The sequence below is a fragment of the Perca fluviatilis genome, chromosome 20 (genome assembly GCF_010015445.1).
Source record: "Perca fluviatilis chromosome 20, GENO_Pfluv_1.0, whole genome shotgun sequence".
In the NCBI taxonomy this organism is placed as follows: domain Eukaryota; kingdom Metazoa; phylum Chordata; class Actinopteri; order Perciformes; family Percidae; genus Perca; species Perca fluviatilis.
The window spans coordinates 13,254,149-13,275,703 of NC_053131.1; the positions used below are offsets into that span (position 1 = coordinate 13,254,149).

Here is a 21,555-nt window from a genome sequence, read left to right on the forward strand (position 1 = left end):
AAAGCCAAACAGCATAATAGGAGCACTTTAACTAAGTTGTAAATAAAGTTTTTACATTTATAGGTTTTCAGCTCGATGTGCTGTTCCAGATAGCCAAAAGTCAATTAATGCAGCTATAAAAACTAAAAATCTAAATTTACATACATAGAGCTCAAGTTTTGCCAGATGTGATACAAAATGTGTTACACTTAGAGGTGGGGGGGGGGGAAAATCCAATACAGCATGGTATCGCAATATTTTCCGTGGCAATACTGTATCAATACACAGACGCCAAGTATCGATCTATTATTATACATGTGTTGGTCAGTTTGTCTGCTTGACAATCCCATTTTGCAGCAGTAAAATGGAAGTGAGATGAACAAACAGAGAAATTAATCATTTTAGATAAAACAGATGTTGACAAAGTTTCCTTTTGAGGACATATTTTGAAATTGGGAAACATATTTGAAGTTGGGAAAAAAGGTAATAAATTGCATATATGGCAGAATATTGCAATATGTTTAAAATCGCAATAATATTGGATTGTAACATAAGTATCGTGATGATATCGTAACGTGAGGCCTCTGGTGATTCCCACCCCTAGTTACACTCACCCAACCTATTGCACAGCAGATGGAAGACAGGACAGGAATGTACACACTCTAAACACACAATGACCACACAAAGCATTTTTTTTTATCATCCAACATATGACAGAAAACACACGTGCCCACAAACAGTAACAATGGAGGAAGCCCGCTGCTGCTGAGATAGCCTTGGCAGTCGACCTGTAGCCCAGCACCGCTCTAGTCATGATGGGTCTGATTGAAACTGACAAAGAATGGACACGGAACTGGAATGGGCTGACCGGGCACGTCCTGGTCTATCAGGCATCCTTTAACCAGAGCTGACAAGGCTGCCAATGAATGCTGTAACTGTAATACTGGGCCATTTTGAAAATTAGCACAATTAAACAAAGTCTGGGAGTGACTGCCGCTGGAATGTCCAAAACAATCACTGCTTTGCTGAGTCATAAGCTTTGCTTTGTTTCTGCCAAAAAAATAAATCACAACATAACTGGATAACATGTACACAAGTGACCAGATGAGAGGAGCTCCTCAGATCCCAGTTGAATTTCATATAAAAACCCAACTATTTATTCAGTTTGAGCAAAAATATAACCAATTCAAAGCATGAAATATTCATTTTAATGCTTAATCTCTCATGGATGTATGAATGTATCCTAACTTTTTTTTTTCCATTGCCAGCTGGAGAATTGGGGGATGAGTATTCAACATTTAAGCTAGCTGGTCCCGGAGTAATACATGTACAATGTGTTAGATAACCTTAGCACAATAACTGTTTCATAGTGATTTAGTATTTTGGCAACTTCAAGCATGCAATTGATTCATATTTATTGATAGCTAATGCTATTCCAGCATGGTGGTCCGGTGGCCCTTTTGGACAGGTGTGACTTTTATTCCCTTGACCAAGACACTTCTCTACCTTCAAAAAGATGCATTTGATGAATGCTGTAAAAAAAAATTCAGTTTTGTACTTTCTTCGCAAAGCTCAGCATTTAAAAAAAATACAATTCATATTTTTAGACACTGCACTGAATGCCTGTTCTTGATAGAGACAAGAAGACAGCTGGGTGAAGAAAGGCACGTGGGTGAGAGAGCAGCAGTTTCTTTCTATGGTTTCTAATGTCAGTTACATTATTACATGCTGTATGGCAACCATCTTACATAAGAAATTTGTTAAAAAAAGTATAGATTTTAATCAACCCTCTTTTGTGGCGTCTCATCCAAAATTGAGATATCTCTTCCCTCGCTCAATATTATAGCTGACATCTCTCTCTCTCTCTCTCTCTCTCTCTCTCAGTAGTCCTCAGCAGCGGGCAGTGTAAAAAAGAAGATATCTCCACTCAACCATTTTGTCCAGCTGTCCTGCTTGAAAAGGACCTTTCAACCAAACCATTCCACCTGAATGCCTCAAGGCCAGTCCACTCTGCCAGTGTGTCATAGATGGAAAAAATAAACAGCTAAAACTCAGCCTGACATCAACACTCAACCGCTCATGAACAGAAAAATAAACAAACGGTGCCAACCAGCCCTATTACCTAAAAAAATGTAAATTAAAAATCTTCACCACACCGTTTTCCTCGCTTCAGGTAGTTCAGAACGTTAATGATTCTGCTCAATTCTGTACCGTTTTCTGCTGCAACAACAGCGTCTTTACAACCCCAGAAACAACATCCGTGTCTCTCATACAATATTAGATCAACAACCCAAGAAACCAACTAAGACAGCCTCTGGTTGCTGTTCAGCCATGAAGGTATCATACTCTCCTTTTAGAAAGAAAGTGATTTGTTTCTGTGTCATGCTATTTGTCATGGATGTCGTCCACTTTCCAAATAGTCCAGACATTGGTCGTAGAATAAATCTCCAAAAGGGTTATAAATAATTGTAATTTTCTGGTGTGCTTCGGTTCTCCTTTTAATAAAAAAAAAAAAAAAAAGAAGCAGAATGAATGGGGGATAGATGCAAGATATATGCATGCTTCTGACCTGAATTATAGTGAAATATTGCACCGCTCTCTTGCGTGACTTGGCATGAGATAAGTGTGACAAGGAAGCTGCTCTAGCGCTATCTGGAGGACGGTCTGTCCTCTGTATGAAGGGCAATGAGGAAGGAAAATTGATCACATCCCGTTACTCTTCCCTCTATCACACTTTTTTTACCCTTTATTTCTCTCTTCTTTTCCTTTTGGGTCGCACACCCTTAAGCTCTCATTTATGGTCTCCTTGTCAAATTCACCCATCCGTTGCCTTCAATCCTCTCCCCATCAAATCTCTTTCTCCCGCTACCCTGTGTCTCGCAGTGATTCTCTACCGGGTGAACTATGTCTGCATGTCTCCTTCCAGCCCATAAATAGTGTTTATGTGTTAGATGTTGTGCATATGAATATCAGATCATCTTGATGTTTTTTTTCCTGCACCAGCAGCCAGCCTGGGATATCACTCAGAATTTATCTGTCGTTCTGCTCTGCTCTGCTTTGCTTTGCTTTATGGAGGCAGCTCGAACGCAGAGGTCAATACAGAAAGAGAATGGGAGGAGAGAGTGGGAGAAAGAGAGAGAGACAGAGACAGAGAGAGAGAGTGGGAAAAAGAGAGAGAGAGAGAGAGAGAGAGAGAGAGAGAGAGAGAGAGAGAGACTTCCCAACAAATGACAACTGCTAGCATGTATGATGGATGCTCCTGGACACAATCTGACTGAGCGTGCGTATCCATGCATGTGTGGAATAGAGCTGCGACTGTCATGTCTGAGTGTGTGTAAGTGTGTATTTCGCTGTGTTTTGCATACAGGTCCAAGAGTGTGCGTTTGTGTGGGTATAATGTATGATTGCATCTACAGCAATATGTCTATGTAATATATGGCGGTTACAGGAGATTACAGGTTTGTTACAGGAGGAGTGTGCGTGTTTCTGCATTGTGCAGTGTGCATTCATCTGTGTGGGGCAGTGTGTCAAGTGTTTCAGTAAAGTCAGAAAAGCAGTGTTTTGGTGGTGTTGGCCATTGTGAATAAACCTCAATAAATCTAGAAATCATAGCAAAAAAAGTTGCTTCTTATAAACCCAGAACTTACCTGAGAATAGTTTTTTTTTTTTAAGATTTAGTTTTTGGGGGCATTTTAGGCCTTTATTTGTATAGGACAGCTTAGATTTGAAAGGGGAGAGAGAGAGCGGGGAATGACATGCAGCAAAGGGCCACAGGTCGGAGTCGAACCCGCGGCCGCTGCGTCAAGGAGTAAACCTCTATGCATGGGCGCCCGCTCTACCAGGTGAGCTAACCAGGCACCCAATCAGTTTTTTTGAGTAACAAAGTAATCCAGCGATGGTTGTCTGTACATATATAGATATATTGCAAACAGGAACTGCTAATAGCAAATTTGTGAGACTTTTAATGGTGCCCGTTTGCCAAAATCTAAACAAATATAAGCCCACAGCTAACTAACTGACTCCATGGTGACTCCATTATACTTCCTTTTTATGTCTTCCAAAGTACTGTTGGAACTGCAGTACCAAAAATGTGAGCATGATTATCTCCCAAACCAAAGTAAGACAAACAAACAACATCAGTGGCCAACTTTTTTTTCCTGTTGCAATATTGATATATTTTACTTTACATTACAATAGACGGAGGGTGTTTGTCTGCGGGCGGCCTACAGTGTCAGACTTTGAAAACCCCTGCTGTATAAATGATCGGAGGCTACACAACAGGACGGTCATCAGTCAGCAGCACACTATGGAAGTTGACAGCATGTCTCCTAGCAAAGCCAGCTCTCAACTGAAGTCATTTGAAATGCCCATCTAGAAGCTCAACTGTTTCCACAAATAAATCAAAATTGGAAAATTACAATAACTGTAGTAGGCCTTTAATTTTACTTTACTTTAACCCAAAAAGTGAATAGTTTGACTTCAAACAAAGTGATCATATTTAATATTTAAAAGCTGTGATCCATGGACTACAGCAGACACCTGGTTTCTTCCCGGTGCTGCAGTCTTCTTCTCTTCACTTCTCTACTTTCTTGGTTTGTGGATTTTTTTTTTTTTGCAATCAGCATTTTTTACTTTTTAGCCTTAAAAAACTCACTTGGTTGTCTGGCCTACATGTTTAGGATCACGGTCCTAGTGCATTGTCCTAAACAGAATGTTGATTATTCAATTTCAGATCTAACGAGCTGGAGAAGAGCCCAATAGGCGACACGGCTGAATTTCTACACATGTAACCTATGTAAACGATGTTTTTTTCGTGTGTGTGAGTGCCACCGGTGCACTGGTGTGTGTCTCCTTACAGACAGCCTTTCCTCTGCGGGCAGGTGGTGTTGAAGCCCATCCAGATGGGCTCTAAATCATCCCCGTTTTCTTGCCAACTCCCAACATAAATATCGCAGAAGGAACACAGAAGTTACGTTGGGGTCTACCATCTTTCAATCCCCCTGTCTGCGCCCCGCCCGCCTCTCAAATAACTTCATCTCTGACAGCTTGTCGCCCTGTCACATTTTCTTTCACTAGCTTGCTCACTTTACTTTGCTGTCCATTTCTTTTTTTTGTTTTTGTTTCTATACCCCCCCCACCTCCCTTTCAACTTGTCCAAATCGTTCACTCTGTCTGCCTGGGTCTGTTTTGTTCTGTAGCTCTTTTTTATCCTTGGTTACTTCACTTTGTCTTTCCCCTTTCTGGACATTTTCCCCACTTTCTTGTCGTCTCCCCCGGGTTTGGCTAACCTGTCGCTTTGGCGCTCGTTCAACCGTGTCCCACAGCCATCTGTCAGCATCTGTTTAATCTCACATCAGCACATGTCTCTCTCACCTTCACTCACCTGTCTTGCCTCATACCTGCCTCTTCCGTCTGCTCGTCTTTCACCTGTGACCTATGGGAACTTCTATAGAGCCCTATATGTGTGTGTTTGTGTGTGTGATTGAGAGAGTGTGTTGTCTCCAAGTCTGCCCTTATCACTGAAGCCCACCTGGCCTAGATTTCTGGTGTTCTGCCTCAGTTGCCACCTAAAGTAACACAATAACACGCAATTACACACACACACACACACACACACACACACACACACACACACACACACACACTAAAAGGGAAAGATGAGAGTAACTTTAGGAGAATGTGGAAAGTATGTCAACATGTGTCTTTTCATCTGTGTGTTTTAAATAAGTTTGCGTATAAGATTAAGTATAATCTACATGTGCAGTGTGTGCAAGCATCAGACGGAGTGTGTGTGTGTGTGTGTGTGTGTGTGTGTGTGTGTGTGTGTGTGTGTGTGTGTGTGTGTGTGTGTGTGTGTGTGTGTGTGTGTGTGTGTGTGTGTGTGTGTATTCACTTATCTGTATGGGAATGCGCAGGTAGATGTGTGAGGTGTTTTTCAATCAAAGATAGCTCGAAGTTATCACTCACTAATCCTCTAATGAACCGGCACAGTTTAGATAAAAGTGCCTCCATCAAACTCCTCAATGGAAGAGAAAGCACAAGGCCCAGGCCTCCCGTCATCCCTCCCTGCATTCCCTCAATACCCTCGTCCCCTTCCACCCTCCATCATCCCTTCTTCCATTCCTGCGACCTTCGATCTACTTCATCCCTTCCTTTGCTGATCCCGTCTTTACCAATTCCCCACCAGATTCATAACTTTTTTCTTAGATAATTTCTTCCTTCAAATTTCTTCTCTACCCGATTGTTCCTTTTTTTTTTATTTGAAAACTCATTCTATACCTAATTTATCCCGTTGTTCCTTCCTTCCCATGATCCATAGCTGATCTATTTCTCCTTCCCTACATCTGATCCCCCCTTTTTCACATTACCGACCTCCACCTTTTTCCTTTCCTTCGCCAATTCCTCCTTACCTTGTTACAGTTTTTTCCAACTGCTTACACACAAAATCTTTTCATGTCACACGATTTTTGAAACCTCTCACTCAAAGTGCAAAACTACACAGCAAATCTCCAAAACCATAAGCTATTTCTGTTTCACTCAGTTTTCAATTGCATAAAACACTTTTTTCAAAACAAACCCTAACCCTAACCCTAACCCCCTAACCCTAACCCTAACACAATTCTCTACCTAAGACACAAAAATCTAACAAGAAGTGACTTGCTATCCATTTCTAAACACAACCAATCAAAATGCTACACTTATTTACCAGGGCACACACACACACTCCTCACATGTGCAAACACATTATGTCATAACTGAACACTAACCAATCATTGCTTTAGTATAGGCCTATACAGAGGCCAAACGTCAGATTACCTGTTTGGAACAATGGATGCCAACAATAGACAGAGAGCAAGAGGAGGAGGAGGAAGAGACAGGGGATAACAACGAGGAGGAGGAGGAGGGAAGAAGAGTAAGAAGGAGAGCCATCTCTGATGAGATCAGGGAGAGAAGCCCATCTTGAGTAGCTTTATAGTGGCGTCCATACTGCATGCAACTATCTAATGACTATTTCAGCATTACAAATCAATCAGACTTTGTTGTGCACAAAGTGCATACAATTCTGGCCCCAAACCACCACACACACACACACACACACACCACACAAAAAACAAAAAAAAAAAAAAAAAAAAAAAAAAAAAAAAAAAAAAAAAAAAAAAAAAAAAAAAAAAAAAAAAACACCCCCACTTTATTCTAAAAATGATACCTTTGGTTTACATATGTTTATAATTTTTTTTCTTGTTTCATGCGTACTGTATACAACACTGCGGCTACTCTTAGACGTAATGTTTTGCCCAATACATATTTTCTGTTTTACTGTAACATACAAAGTTTATATTGTTTTCCAGTGCACTTTTCAACCACTTTCAGCAGACTACTTTCTCTATAGAACATTAAACTTGTAGATATAAGCCTGATAAAAGAAAAAAGAGCTTTAGATATTCGAACAACAGTGTGTGACATGGTATATCCAAAAATTTACTATTATGAAAAAAGTGTTTGCCATTTGATGCAAATGCTTCATTTTGAGATGTGTTTATGGTATTGTGAATGCAGTGTTTCATTTTGAAGGAGATGTGAGGCATTTTGCATTTTGTGTGTGCAGTTTTGGGAATTGTGTGTAGAGTTTTGAAAAAAGGAGACATAGTTTTGAAAACGTGTGTAAGCAGTTGGAAAAAACTGTAATATCATCTATTTCCATCATTTCCCCCTCGACTCTTCCTTTCCTTGTTCCCTACCACCCAAATTCTTTCCTTGATCCCTTTTTCATGTGTCCCACAACTGGATTCCTCGGTTTCTTTCTAGATCCCTCCTTATCCATTTCCCCACTCGCTTAGTTACCCTTTTCTTCCTTGTCCCTTCCTTGCATCTTTCACCTATTACGGTATAATTCCCTTTCTTTCTCTATTCCCTAGTTACCCCATTCTGCAACAGAGCAATTACTGTCCTTGCTTAACGCATCATACCCAACTGCTGGATTCCTCCCTTTTTTCCCTTGTTTCCCAATGCCCTATTCCCCCTTTCAGTATTCAGTATTCCCTACCAACTGATTGCCTCTTCCTTGACTGATCCCTCAATTTTTGATCCCTATATACCTCCCTCAATCACTCTAACAACTCGCTCTAATGACAACCACATCTCCCTGTCTCCCTGATACGTGCAGACATTCCTTTCCATTTGCATCTTTCCATCATTGGTCTGCTTCCTTTATTTTATTTTATTTTTTTAACTCTATGGAGAAATATCATAGTTTGGAGTTACTGGAAACATTTGTTTCACCAGAGGCAAAAACACAAGCCAAACATTAGAACACAAACTCAAATGCCATACTGAGCAGCTCAAACAGGCCCATTGTCCTTTTGGTAATACACACTGCGCTGTTTCTGCTCTGCTCAATTAATCTGGCTCAGTCAAGACCGCACTGAACTGTCATCATAACACTAATAAAGAAAAAGCTTTGAGCTGTTTGCATTAAGTGGCGGGCTTGTCTCAAACTGTCAATTTGCCTTAGGCTCTGGCTCGGCAAGTTTTGTCCCACCATCTCAAAGAAAACACTAAAGGCAGCATGGCCTTGTAAAGCCTCATTAGGCTTAATAACCGTTAGTGAGCACAGAGCCGACACTGTATGTGTGTGTGAATTACATATATAAAAAGGTATACATTTGTGTGTGGCTTGTGCATGTGCTTCTCTGTGTGCGTGCATGGATGAGGGTGTGTTTGTGAGTGAAAGTGTGTGCAGTGTGCGTGTCCTCTGAGAGCAGGGCTAGCTCAGAGCCACAATGCGTCTTATTCAGCAGGGTCCCTGGATTAAAATGTAATTTCATTCAAAGTCGCAAATTGGGTTTTTTACTGTACTAATCTTCATTTTACTAAGCAGAATGAGGTATGTCATTAAAAAAAGGAGTGACTTAATGAAAGAATGCAGGATGGATAGATTGCAGAGGGGAGAGCAATTCCCCCAACAGAACGATAAAGGTTATTCCGAATCATAAACAGCAAAAAAAATATCATGAATAATACACAACATGGCTGCATTTGAGTGTGTATTGTAGTGATTATATCTTCGGGAAAGGGCTAATTACAATGACATCAACATTTAGCAGTTTAGGGATTCAACTAATGCCGGGATTCAGAGGGACTTAAATTGCAGCTGCACAATAAGCTACATTACATATAGTTTCAGATCAAATTATCAACATCACTAATTGCAAACAGTAACAAGAGCAAGGGGTCAGAGCAACAGGATTCAAAAAGACTTTATACTCATTATGTGCATACATATGATCAAGGTCTGGTTAAAACAAAGCAGGTAGAAACTAGAATCTCTTCTCTTTTGTAGGGAGTGTTATAATGTAACATTTAATGTGGAAATAATGGAGCAAACTGAACTACAAATTGAAAATATGGCATTCAGAATCAGACTATGTGAAATACAGTCCTGTACAATGTGCTTTATGGATGAATTTGCAGCCAAAAGGTTTAGCTGGGAATAAAGTGACGGAAACAGAGCTTCCACTGTGAAGAATGACAAATAATGAATTCACACCATACCACCCCTCTCACCTAATCACATTCAGGAATCAGCAAAAACCATTTCCTTCAGCTTTCCCTGCTAATACATTTTGGGAATAGAAATCATGATCCACGAAATAATTTCTGAGATATTATCAGCGAATGTAGAATTGTTTGGTAAGACTGCGCTTTAAAAAAAAAGGCTGGCTGCATAACAAATGAGATGAACTGAGATTGCATAGATGTTCTTTTTCAATTAAATCTGTTGACAAATGCAAAAACAAATTATTTTATTCTATAATGACTATGCTCCTATTACCAACACATCCTCACATACTGGTAGAATACCAATTTTTGCATTCCAAATCATGAATTTTTTTTTTGGGGGGGGGGTAATTAAGGTTATTTCTGAATCTCTTCACTTAAACATCAAATATCCTCAATTTCATTTCTTACACCCGTTCCATGAGACGCTACTGATAAACAAATCACCTGCCCAAATGCCTATAATGCCCCTGATGGGAATTAGAAGGCCATTTACTTTAGATTCCCCTTCCTCCCTCTGTCCCTCTTTCCTTGCTCCTCTCCTCCCATCCTCACTGCCATAGATGAATGGGAGAGATTTACAGTTAGGGGTCACACACTGGCTCTAATTAGCTTAAGTAGGTTGGGAGGAATAAGCACTTCCTCACTGAGACGCATCACCAAGTCCCACAGCTGTCTGACAGAAAGAGGAGAGAGGGGAGACCGCAGATGGACAACCGACCTATGTCTCTGTCTGCCCTCTGTCCCTCTGTCTGTCGGTGTCCTTTCCTGTCTCTCCCGCTGCTGAAATTTCCCCCAGTACTGCAACACAGGAATATTCTGACAATAGCAAACTAGTGAAGTAAAGGGAATTCACCTGTCAAGTACATAACGATGACAACCCTGCAGCAGTGGTTTTGGGTGAACTGAAAGGTAGTCTGGGAATCAGCCATCATCACAACCTCCAACAAATGTCGCATCGCATCCATCGTGGCTGTGCCAAGCTCATTTCTTTGTTTTTGTCTTCAGATGAAACGTAAAATATGGCAAGAATTAGCTGACAGTAAAGCAAGATAATGCAGAACCAAATACTGTAAGACAGTTTATCCCCCCCCCCCTTCATGGGCATGTTCTTTGGCCTTGAGGGAGTCCATCTAGCCCCACTCAACAAGTCCCCTTTTATTTTTTTTGCAGTATTTTCAAATTTGGTTCAAATTTACTTGACAGTTGGAAAGAAGGAATGCATAGCAAGTGTCTCCTGCTGCATGTGCAAGTTTCTTTCTGTGTCTATCTACCTCTCTCTGATGTCCAGAGAAGGAATCTGTTCAGCAGACAAACATGGGCTCAATTCCCAATACCCTGCAGAAAAATTCCACAATTTCAAAAACTCTGGGGAGAAGACTCACCTTCCAGAGACAAACAAAAAAAACCTCCTCTATTTGGATCAATCAGTGACGGATCCAGCAATTTCTTTGGCAGAGGCGTTTGCTTTGTCTCTGCATTTCTCCAGCCCTCCTTCCCCCTCTCCGGAGTACTCCTCCCCTACTGATGCTACAACGTAAATAGCATTTTTAATTAGAATGATATCTTCCGTTTGTGCATTTTGCTATCAGCAGAGAAACCAGTGTACTGTTCCCTGTGTGTACAGTGGTGAGTGGCACTCACCGCTGCCCTCTCTTTGTGTGTTTAGGAACCTGGCCCACCTCCTCCCAGCCTCCTTCTACAGTAGTAATTTCTCACATTGCTTCCTGTCTATGGAGGTGCACCCTGGAGTGTTAGAGAATCCTTGACTGGCCAATGGCCATGTACTGAAAATCATACTGTCTGAGGGCTGCGACTAATGTTTTTTTCTCGCCTTCGACAAAGCAATGGGGTGATAAATTGATCATATGTTGAATGAAAAAGCCCCTCACAAGCGGAGGTCTTCAAATAAAAAAAATTAAAAATTAATTCGCGAAAATGTTTTACCAAAAAAAAAAAGAAATCTTGATATGCAACTTTCTTATTCCTATTATACTTTATTAGGTTCTAAATGGCTGCTTTTTCTGCACTTCATTCTCATAAAGATCACTCTTCCGTGCTCACACACTGTGTACTGTGACATCTTTAACCATTTTTAATTAGGAGTTTCTGTCCCTAGTCTTTTTAGTTGTTTGCTACTCCTCATCGTAGCTGCCCTGGTTTTTCCTCTACGGCTTACTAACAAACAGATGTTGCTGGCTGCTGCCAGACACCGAGAACATGTCACCTCCTATGAACCAAGAAAAGACTAGCATGACACCGAGAAAAATTGGCTTTACTGCAGCTTACCAAGCTAACAGGCGACCATTTATATGAAAATTCTGGTTGGAATTATGGCTAAAAATACTAAAACAAATAGTGAGACAGAGAGAGAAAGAGAGTGATGGTTGTTTCTTTTTTTTTGCCTACTGACTGCTTGGCACATTTCTGAAGAACTGAAAGGCCTCCCACAGCTCAAAAAAGCCCTCTCCTCCTTCCCGGCCCACCCCTTCCTCTCTTTTTCCCCTCATCTCTCCTCTCTCTCTCTTTTTGCTGCTGCTCTCGCCTGCTTATCTCCTTGCATTGCTGAACACATTCGTCAAGTGGCGTGACTTGTCATTCATGCAAGCTTTATTGAAATCGAATAAGCAATCCATTGTTGACAAAGAGAGACGCGACAGGACAAAGATTTCAGACTTAAACTATAGATCGCGCCCCCCCTCTCTCACCCCTTCCTCCCTCTATCTCCCTAATGCCGCCTCTTAGTTCGGCCTGTGTGTGAAAGTGTGTGTGCGTGCGTCTCAGTTGAACCTGTGTAAAAGTTGAAGTCTCTTTTTATGTGCCTTTCTGTGTGTGTGTGGTGTCTTGGTTGCCTCTGTGCAAGGTGTTGTGTGTGTGTGTGTGTGTGTGTGTGTGTGTGTGTGTGTGTGTGTGTGTGTGTGTGTGTGTGTGTGTGTGTGTGTGTTGCAGTTGGCTGCTCAGTTGGACAGAGGTGGATATGACTGGAGCTGGATTGACTGACTGGCAAGCAGCTCGAGTGCTGCTGGGAATACTAACATGACACACAAAAATACACATTTATTGCTTACCTACAAGTTTGTACACACATCGAGCAACACACACACATACATGCGTGACCATGCACATACAGCACTGACAGCTGGCACCAAACCTCTCCACAGCATCCATCTATCAATATCTCAACTGTTTGAATGATTCACTCTGAAAGATGCCAAAACACAGCTGTCTTCAATCATACATGCACACACTCACCATTCAGGCACACACACACACACACACACACACCACACAACACACACAAAAAGAGAGCTTAAAGAGAGAGAAAAAAACATTTCACTTTAAACCTCTGCTGTTGGAGGCCTGGAAGGTTCAGTCCAATACTGAGGCAGAGCTACCGTGATATTAAACATGCATGTGAAGGGCCTGCAGGTTCACCAGCAAAAAGCTCAGCTGAGATCAATCTGAATATCAGACTTTGCTGAAAGAAGACTGATTAGTGGATACAAAGATACTCTACGCTAAATGGTCTTTTAATCAACGATTCCAATTATCCATAGTATATTTGTTCTATTACAGTTCCTAATTGTGTTATTGTAACCATTCTTTAAAAAATAATTGATATTATCCCTGTTAGGATTACCTTTCCTTACACTATGTGTAAGGAACCTTTGCCCTTAGCCAGACTTAAAAATCTGGCTGGTGAGATGAGTTTATGTGCAAGCTCAGACAACAAAATCCTTGCCACAGGCTAATGGGTCGGGCAAGCGATCATCCGTGAGTGTCAACTCTCTGATAAAAAGGTCCAAATGAAAATATCTTAAGCCAGAGGTTGCAGCATATTAAAGTGCAAGGCGCAGAACACATAAAAACAAGGACTAAATAGCCTTTTAATGTTTTCTGTTCCTTTAAAAGGTAACTGCTACAGGTGCATATAGGGGCAGCACACAGGAACACAGATCCATACCTTAGTCACAAGGGGTTCTGTGTCCTCCAGGATGGAGATGAAGGGGATCTCCAGGAAAGAGGAGAGAAACTCCACTTGGATCAGCTCTTCCCTGGAGCGGGGAAAGGCAAGCACAGCGGACACCCCCCTGACCACCAGGTCCTGGCAGGCGCTACGGGACAACGACTCCGGGTCCCCTCCCGCGGGCGATCGCGCCACCATCTCCAGGCTCAGGTTGTAGGGCAGCAGAGGAGGTGTTTGGGAGGCTGTCGTGGAGGAGTCTGCCCCTCCACTCTGGTGCCGGAGGCTAGCCAGGGCGCGGTTGAGCGCGTTTTGTATCCGTGCCGGCTGGCGGGTCGGCAAGAGCGCACCGAGGCGCACGGTGTGTCCTATCCGGGCGAGGATGTGGCAAGGCTGAGGGTGCGGGAAGCAGGACTCCGGGGAGGAGAAGGCGACTAGTAAAAGAAGCAGCAGGAGCGGTCTGGCGGAAAGGAAGAGGAGATGAGGTCTCCCGGGGGCGAGGCAGTAGGTCCAGAGTCCAGAGAGAGACACCATGCTGCAGCTCCGACACACAACAGAGGAGGACTGGGCTCTCCTCGGCGGGAGATGGCATAGCTCCGTCTTTCTCCCGGCTCCACCGCTTTTCTTTTTCGGACTTGATGGTTCTTTTCTTCCCCCCCCCTTTTTTTTTTATTTGTTGACGCGCCCTGTCGACGGTGATTTGTTGGCGTTTTGACGTTTTGCCTCTCACCTCTTCAAAGTTTCTATGTCAACAGTAAAATACGCGCTGGTGAAGGAGAGGAGAGATGAGCGCTCACAGCTTAGAGCGGTCGCCCCGCTTCTGTCAGTCTCTGCTGGAGGAAGGCACACCAGCTGTGAGGTGTGTGTGTGTGTGTGTGTGTGTGTGTGTGTGTGTGTGTGTGTGTGTGTGTGTGTGTGTGTGTGTGTGTGTGTGTGTGTGTGTGTGTGTGTGTGTGTGTGTGTGTGTGTGTGTCCATGCGCCTGCCGGCCAATAATCTAACCTCTCACGGAGCCTGCCTCTTGTTGAATTTTAATGAAAATTCGTCGTGTAACATTTCCTTCCGCTTCTTCGGGTCCCAGAGAGAATTTGCACTTAATGTTTTCATTCAGAATTGAAACTACAAGCAATCAAAGATGGTTCCCTTGTAATTGTTTTATGATTTTCTTTTTTTTTTTTATGTAAATTAGGCTGAACAATCCAATATAGAAATTAGTTTGCTCCTTTTGGACCAGAGTTTACTCTTGTATTTCTGCATTTTAGTATATATTTAGTTTATATTATATATTCTTTCTTCATACTTTACCCTATGGCAGGCAGACATCTTAAAAAGAAAAAGCACAATTTAAAACAAAGTTTTTATACGGTTTAAAAAAAAAAAAAAAAAAAAAAAAAAAAAAAAAAAAAAAAAAAAAAAAAAAAAAAAAAAAAAAAAAAAAAAAAAACAAAGAGATTTACACACACACACACACACACACACACACACACACACACACACACAAAAACAAACAAAAAAAAAAAAAAAAAAAAAAAAAAAAAAAAAAAAAAAAAAAAAAAAAAAAAAAAAAAAAAAAAAAAAAAAAAAAAAGAGTGGATGGTGTTAAAATGGTGGTCATTTGTTGCATTGTTCTTAGCACACATTTAAGCCCTCTCTGCAGCTCTGACCACAATGTCCCTGCCAGGTTGGCCAACACAAAGCTAATAGCTTGCTGAAATCTCAATTTTCCTCTTAGATTTATTCCCACTTCCTTCCCATCGTCCAAGTAGAACGTTATTCGTTGTGTAACCACATCTCTTCAGCACCACGGACAGCGCCAATGCCATAAAAGAGATCTACTGTGCATGCTAATTTGGCTTCATGCAAGTGACAGCACTTCATTCCCCTTCATTCTGCACTCCCTTCTCTTTCCCCTGATCTAATTTGCCATCGTTAGAGCAGAACATTCAGTAAATCTTTTACGTCCAACGAAAATCTGGACAGTGGTATGTGGCTATTGGGGTCCCAACATTCTCTTTTTTTTTGATAATTCCTTGTTTGTCAGGCACCAATGATGCTTTAAACCTCCTGTTATTCTGCCTCTGCTCTTCTCTTTCTCGCTATCTGCATCTTTGGCATGGGGTGAAGCTGCATGGCCATTTCAGTGTGAGGTCTGACATGAAAAGGTTTCTCTGACATATACCTGCAGATAGAGGTATCACTGCCTCAAACACACACACACACACATTGCCAGGGATCAACAAGTCATTTCACAGCCTGCTGGGTGACCTGGTGTGATACCGATGCAGTTTACTGACAAATCTGATCCAGTTGGGCACAAAGTGTTTTCTTACCTCTCCTCCTTTTGCTCATGCTCCACTTCCTTCACATAGAGAAAAGATGAAAACTAACACTTTGGTCTGCTGCAGAAATCAGCAACATTAAACTTGCATAGTTCCTCACACACTCTCCCTCAGGTACCTGTTGAAGCCAGGCAAGAACAAGTACAAACTAAGTGTTTCCATATTCCTCTCTGTTTATGTTGTAAAATGTGAGGATTATTGGTTCAAGTCAAGTTCATCACAAAGTGCCTTGCTGTAAATAAAATGTGCAAATGTACCAGGCTGCTGGAGCTATTTTCTATATCCAAGATGTCAAATTGTATCCACCAAGACCAGAAAATACCCGTAATCAAATGGTACAGGAACAGGTTCTCTCCTTACCTTATAATCATATTAAATTGACAAAAAGAAAATCTAGAGCTCAGATTTCTAGTATTTATTCTTTTGACTGTATGTCAATAACATTGTAAAAAGGATTATAATTTATTAAGCTGAAGACGTGTAGATCAATGATTCCAAACCAGGGGTATGTGTACCCCAGGGGGTACTTCTGTTGTTGCCAAGGGGTGCGTGGAAAGATTGTGGAGCAGCTGAACTAATTTTGAAATTTTTTTTTAATTATGATTTGATTAAAAGAAAGCATCATCTCTAACAACTGAACACTGCATGTTGCAGTTATGTAGGAGCGCATTGGAAACTGGTTTGCAAGCAAGCACAGAAGTTTGAACAGGTAGTTAGCTAAAAGAAATGAATAAATGGCAGAAATAAATAGCTAAAAGTAATGACTAAATCGTTCTAATGAGTAGCTCAAAGTAGTGGAGAAACTTAAAATGTTTAGCTGAAAGTATTGCATAAGTGGATGGTAATGGATAAATGGTTGAAATATTCCGCTTTACTCCAAGTCGAGTAGTACGATTGCTGACCAACCCACCCTAACAGATTTTTATAAAAAGAATAGCGAAGAATAAACCATAATGTAGTCATAGACCTCTCATTAAAATGTAGATTAGGCAACACAAATGAAATATTGTTTGTTATTTTGTTTGTTTGTTAGATGCCGCATCTCTGTAACACTAAATACCACTAAAGTAGCCAAATTAACTTGGCCTTTTAAAAACGGGTTAATTTACTCTGTAAATGAGAAATCAATGAAAGCATTATGGTTGATTACATGGCACTCATTATGTAAATGAGAAAATCTATAAATAAAAATGACTCCCGGAGGCAAGATGCCCCTTTACATTGGACCGACTAGGTTTCTGCACGAGGACACTGTACATACTGAAATCACACACAAACACCTTGTTTATTTTCCAGTATATAGATAAGTTCTTAATGGGCGCATCTTTCTCAAACTACCACTAAAATGTACATACCACTCTACAAAATATGAATACAATCACTCACAAAAAGCCATAGAGTTAGGCTTTCAGTCTCGAGAAAGTAGTCCAAATCAAATCCACCATAAGAGTAAAAGGAATGTGAACTGTGAAATTAATGAAATGCATTGTTAAGTATAGACACTATAAACTCTGGAGGCTGGTAGGTGGCTGCATGACGAACTGAAGCATTGGGAGCACTGGGAATAGATCTTTTTCAGCAGTATAGGCATAAACAGAACTGAGAAAAAAGGTGGACCCAGATGTATGTTTATTTTTGGGCAAAGTGACTTGTTTCCACTTGTTGCTCTTTTGCATGGATATAAAGCCAAGTTCAAGAATAGAATAGAATTTCGGAAGCACAATACATTCCAGGAGGAGGATGCTTATTAAAAAGGGTCTCAAGTGTGGATCGCAAACCCCCTTTGGTGCCCGATTCCTGCACAGGGAGAGCGATGACTGTGACCTGTCCTTTAGGTTGTCCCTAAAGGTTGTATACATGTCCACATGCACACTTTATCTGTATTACTGTTTCCTATTAACAATCTCGCCCCAAAGGGTGTATTTGTTTTGATTATGTACATTGAAAGGGATTAATATGGAGAATAGGATTAAGCGGGCTTCAGAAACCCAATTAAAGTAGCCCTTCATCTTTGCTAGCGGGGGCCACATCTCCGTTTCACTGTGTGAGGGATCCCTCCTCCTGTTCGCTCATCACCTCCTGCCCTCGGTCTCTTCCACACCTCTCTCTACCTGCCCCGTCTTTGCATTTTAAATGTGCACACATCTTCTCTGCATCCGTTTACCTTTTCGTTTATCTCCCCAGCTCCACCCATTTGGTCCTGCCTTCACCTTTATCCCTTTTTCCTCTGATCTTTTCCTCCCACTCCCCCTTCCATATTGTGTGACTCTCTGAGGTAGACGGCAAATGTGCCATTTGTCCCCAAATATACAACCCACACCATTAAACCACATCAGTGATTAATTCCTGAGCTCCAACTGCAATTACACTGGTAGAAGACTGCTGGAGAACAGAGTGGTTCAGCAGAGGGGTGAGCCAACAACAACTGCCAATTTCAGTAAGGGTGGGTGCACCTCTGTGAGGGGGAATAGTCTGTGTCTATGCATGTGTGTGTCTCATTGTGTGTGTGTGTGTGTGTGTGTGTGTGTGTGTGTGTGTGTGTGTGTGTGTGTGTGTGTGAGAGAGAGTGTGTGCGTCTGTGAGAGTAAATGTAATCCTAAATAATCTGGCAGTACAAACCCAGGTAGCACAGAGGCTGTTGAAATGCCAGGGAGCTGTGAGTTAGTATTCCTGGCACAGCGCTAAAGGCACTAATATCACGTTTTAGCACAATGTTCACTAACAAGGAGCAAGACAGAAAGACAGGAAGAGAAGGAGAGAGGGTAAGAAAGGAAATAAAAGAAAGAAAGAAAGAAAGAAAGAAAATATTCACACGCAGCAAAGCCGAAAAGGGTTGTACAGAGCAGGAGAAAATAGACTTACGAGAAGTGGGAATGTTTAGGGAAGATTTGGTGTTGGTGTGACACAACGTCTTTAGAGTTCAAAACAAATTGACGACATGAGTTCATACCTCGCCGTTCCCTTTCACCCTCTGCTCCCCCTGATGTACAAAGACACTGGTCCAAGGAGAGAGACTTATCTGGTAGCAACAGCAGCACCCTGCATGTGTATGCATGTCTGTGTGTGCAAGTATGGGTGTGTAGGTTTGTGTGTGTGTGTGTGTGTATGTTCATGTGTACTGTAAATGTGCGTGGCAAAGTGCACGCATTGTAAGGGTTTTTGTGTGTTCCATTGTCTGCCAAGATTTCCTTTTTTGTTTGTTTTCCAGCCGCTGCTCATGTAGCACTCAGGTGGTAACAGGTTTTATTATTGTGGATTTTTGAAGGCTGTTTAAAGACTCTCACTCACATTTGTGGTGTTAATATATATATATTTTAACAGTAGTGACTCTAAAAGTACAACAATGATAGGAATTGGTGAAAAATACATGAGGACAAAGAAAACAAGGTTAGAGACGTACAGAACTTGACATGGTATATTTATACATATACTCTATAATGGTCATAATTCGAATACCATTTTGCCGTTAATGTGACAAATCGATGTAATACCCAGTGTTTAAGGCGAAGTCTGTTTTTGAGTAGGATTGTGTTTGTAAGGGGGAAAAAATAAAATAAGATAATAATAACAAATGTGATACATATTTCTGAAAAAAATAAAACAACTAAGTGGTAACAATAATGGAGAAATGAATTAATAAATTAATGATGAAATGAGTTTCATATTTAGTCATCTATTGTATATGAAGGGTCCTCGTCTTAAGAGCTGTTTATTCTATTGTTGAGGGCTGTGGAGGTTTGCGCACTGATGTCACCCGCAATAGAAGGAGGATGTTACAGGCTGAGAATATGTGTGTGTGTGTGTGTGTGTGTGTGTGTGTGTGTGTGTGTGTGTGTGTGTGTGTGTGTGTGTGTGTGTGTGTGTGTGTGTGTGTGTGTGTGTGTGTGTATATACAGTATATTGTTTTGTGTTAAACGAGTAGGTGAGCGATATTGATATTGAGAAACGGGGCCCCCTCTATTTAGTTATGTTTTAATGCCATTTGGCTTTCTGTTGATGTACTCAGATATTAGAAGGTGCCACTGCGATGTTGAGAGGTTACATCTGTACAAACGCAAGGTTGATGCCCATTAAAAAAGGTCTGAATAAATATATTTATCTACATTTTGCAACCTAGGCGGAGCAGAGCGTGCTGCGTTTCTGTACAGAGCCAGAAAGCGGCACACTCTGCTACGCTTCGTAATCCCACAGACTCTCCCTTCACTTTTTCCCAGCCGGGAAGCAAGACAGGGGAACATTTTGGGTATCGAGGACAAACTGCACTAGACAACTCTGCTCCGATCACCAACACCTGCCTGCCCTGCTGCTCGAGGATTTAAAAATGCGTGGACCAGATGGTACCAGTATAAACAAACACTCGCCTCAGTGTCGCATGAATGCTGTCGACATGCGAGTGTGACGCCAGCGGTACGTTTGCAGTTGAGATGGCGGGTAATACTAACTATTGGATGGACTGTCATGACATTTTGTACAGGCACTCGTGGTCCACAGAGGATGCAGTCTAATACTTCATGGATACCCTGACTTTTTTACCTGCTGGTGGCGCAAGAGGAGAAGATTCAGTCAGTTATCCAATTAAATATCTCAAGATCTACTAGATGGATAGGCACAACAAACATTCATGGTTCCCAGATGGCATGTCTTATCGACCTTTGCTATCTGTTTGTTCCACCGTGAGGTTGATATTTGTGGTGTTGAGTGAGATGTCTTGAAAACTGTTGGCATAGCGGTCTTTTTTTATTTATTTTTTTTATTTGGCGATCACGTCATATTGTGCCACCATCAGTTAAACTTTTAATTTAACCAATACCTTATTAAATCAATGATCGAATATCTGCAAAACTAACGACATTCCCCTCAACCTCAGCTGTACTTTGTGTTTGGTGCTAATTAGCAAATGCTGGCACGCTAACACTGAAATGGCGAACATTTTGATAAAATAGAGTGTGGGTGAGGAGAACTCTTTTGCTGTGTGCAAATGGAGCAAACATCAGGGGTGGGGGGGCTTTAAGAACAGGAACACTGAAACTATCTCCTCACAGTCATAACAAAGAAATGCTCTTTAGTAGTAAATTATTTCACACAAAAAGCTCTGAACAATTGAATAGGACAATGAAATATTCAGTCGAGGTGGCCAATGTTGCATTTTAGTGTTTTTATTTATGTATTTTTTAAATTGGGTGTGAATATTTTAGATGTCACTTGAGAATTGTACTACACTTACTTACTGTACACAAATTACTGTATGTTTGCTGTGTCAGTTGCCCCTCTGTTCTTTCGCTGTGTTGCCGGGGAGAACTGTGGCTGATCAGGAAATTGGGTTAAGTCTTTAAAAAGGCCTTCGATCCTCAAACACAAAACAAAAAAACAAAAAAACACTCAAATGTAGCTCTATAGAAAGAGCTACATTAAATTGCAGAAATACAAGAAATATATACTTGAAATACAGTAACATAATATTTTCATGTTTAATGGATTGTCCTCACTATCGCCACACAACTATCACTCGATCCCTTCGCCAGCCTGATAAACTCATCTACACTGGCACCAACTTTCCATAACAAAAGCATCATCAACATGTCTCATTAGCGTCTCGCCTGGAGTAAAAAAAAAAAAAAAATCATCTTGAGCACTCCTGTGACCACACAAGTGGTTCCGATTCCATGATTGAATCCACAAACCCATTAAAACCCAAACTGTCAAGGTAAGTTTTGGC

At 41.3% G+C, this 21,555-nt stretch overlaps 1 protein-coding gene across 5 annotated transcripts in view; it reads right to left on the reverse strand.

The window, feature by feature from the left end:
• The window catches only part of LOC120549703 (glutamate receptor ionotropic, NMDA 3B-like), a 127,355-nt gene that overhangs the window by 61,123 nt on the left and 44,677 nt on the right, over positions 1-21,555 (reverse strand). For 4 of the 5 annotated variants that reach the window (XR_005637420.1, XM_039786792.1, XM_039786791.1 and 1 more), the window contains exon 1: positions 13,502-14,312. The exons of the other annotated variant lie outside the window; for it this stretch is intronic. Coding sequence is in view for 3 of the 4 variants with exons in the window: in XM_039786792.1 (XP_039642726.1) it covers positions 13,502-14,035 (534 nt within the window). In the remaining variant the exon portion in view is untranslated. Of the gene's footprint in view, positions 1-13,501; positions 14,313-21,555 lie in introns of those variants that run through there. 5 annotated transcript variants of the gene reach the window in all.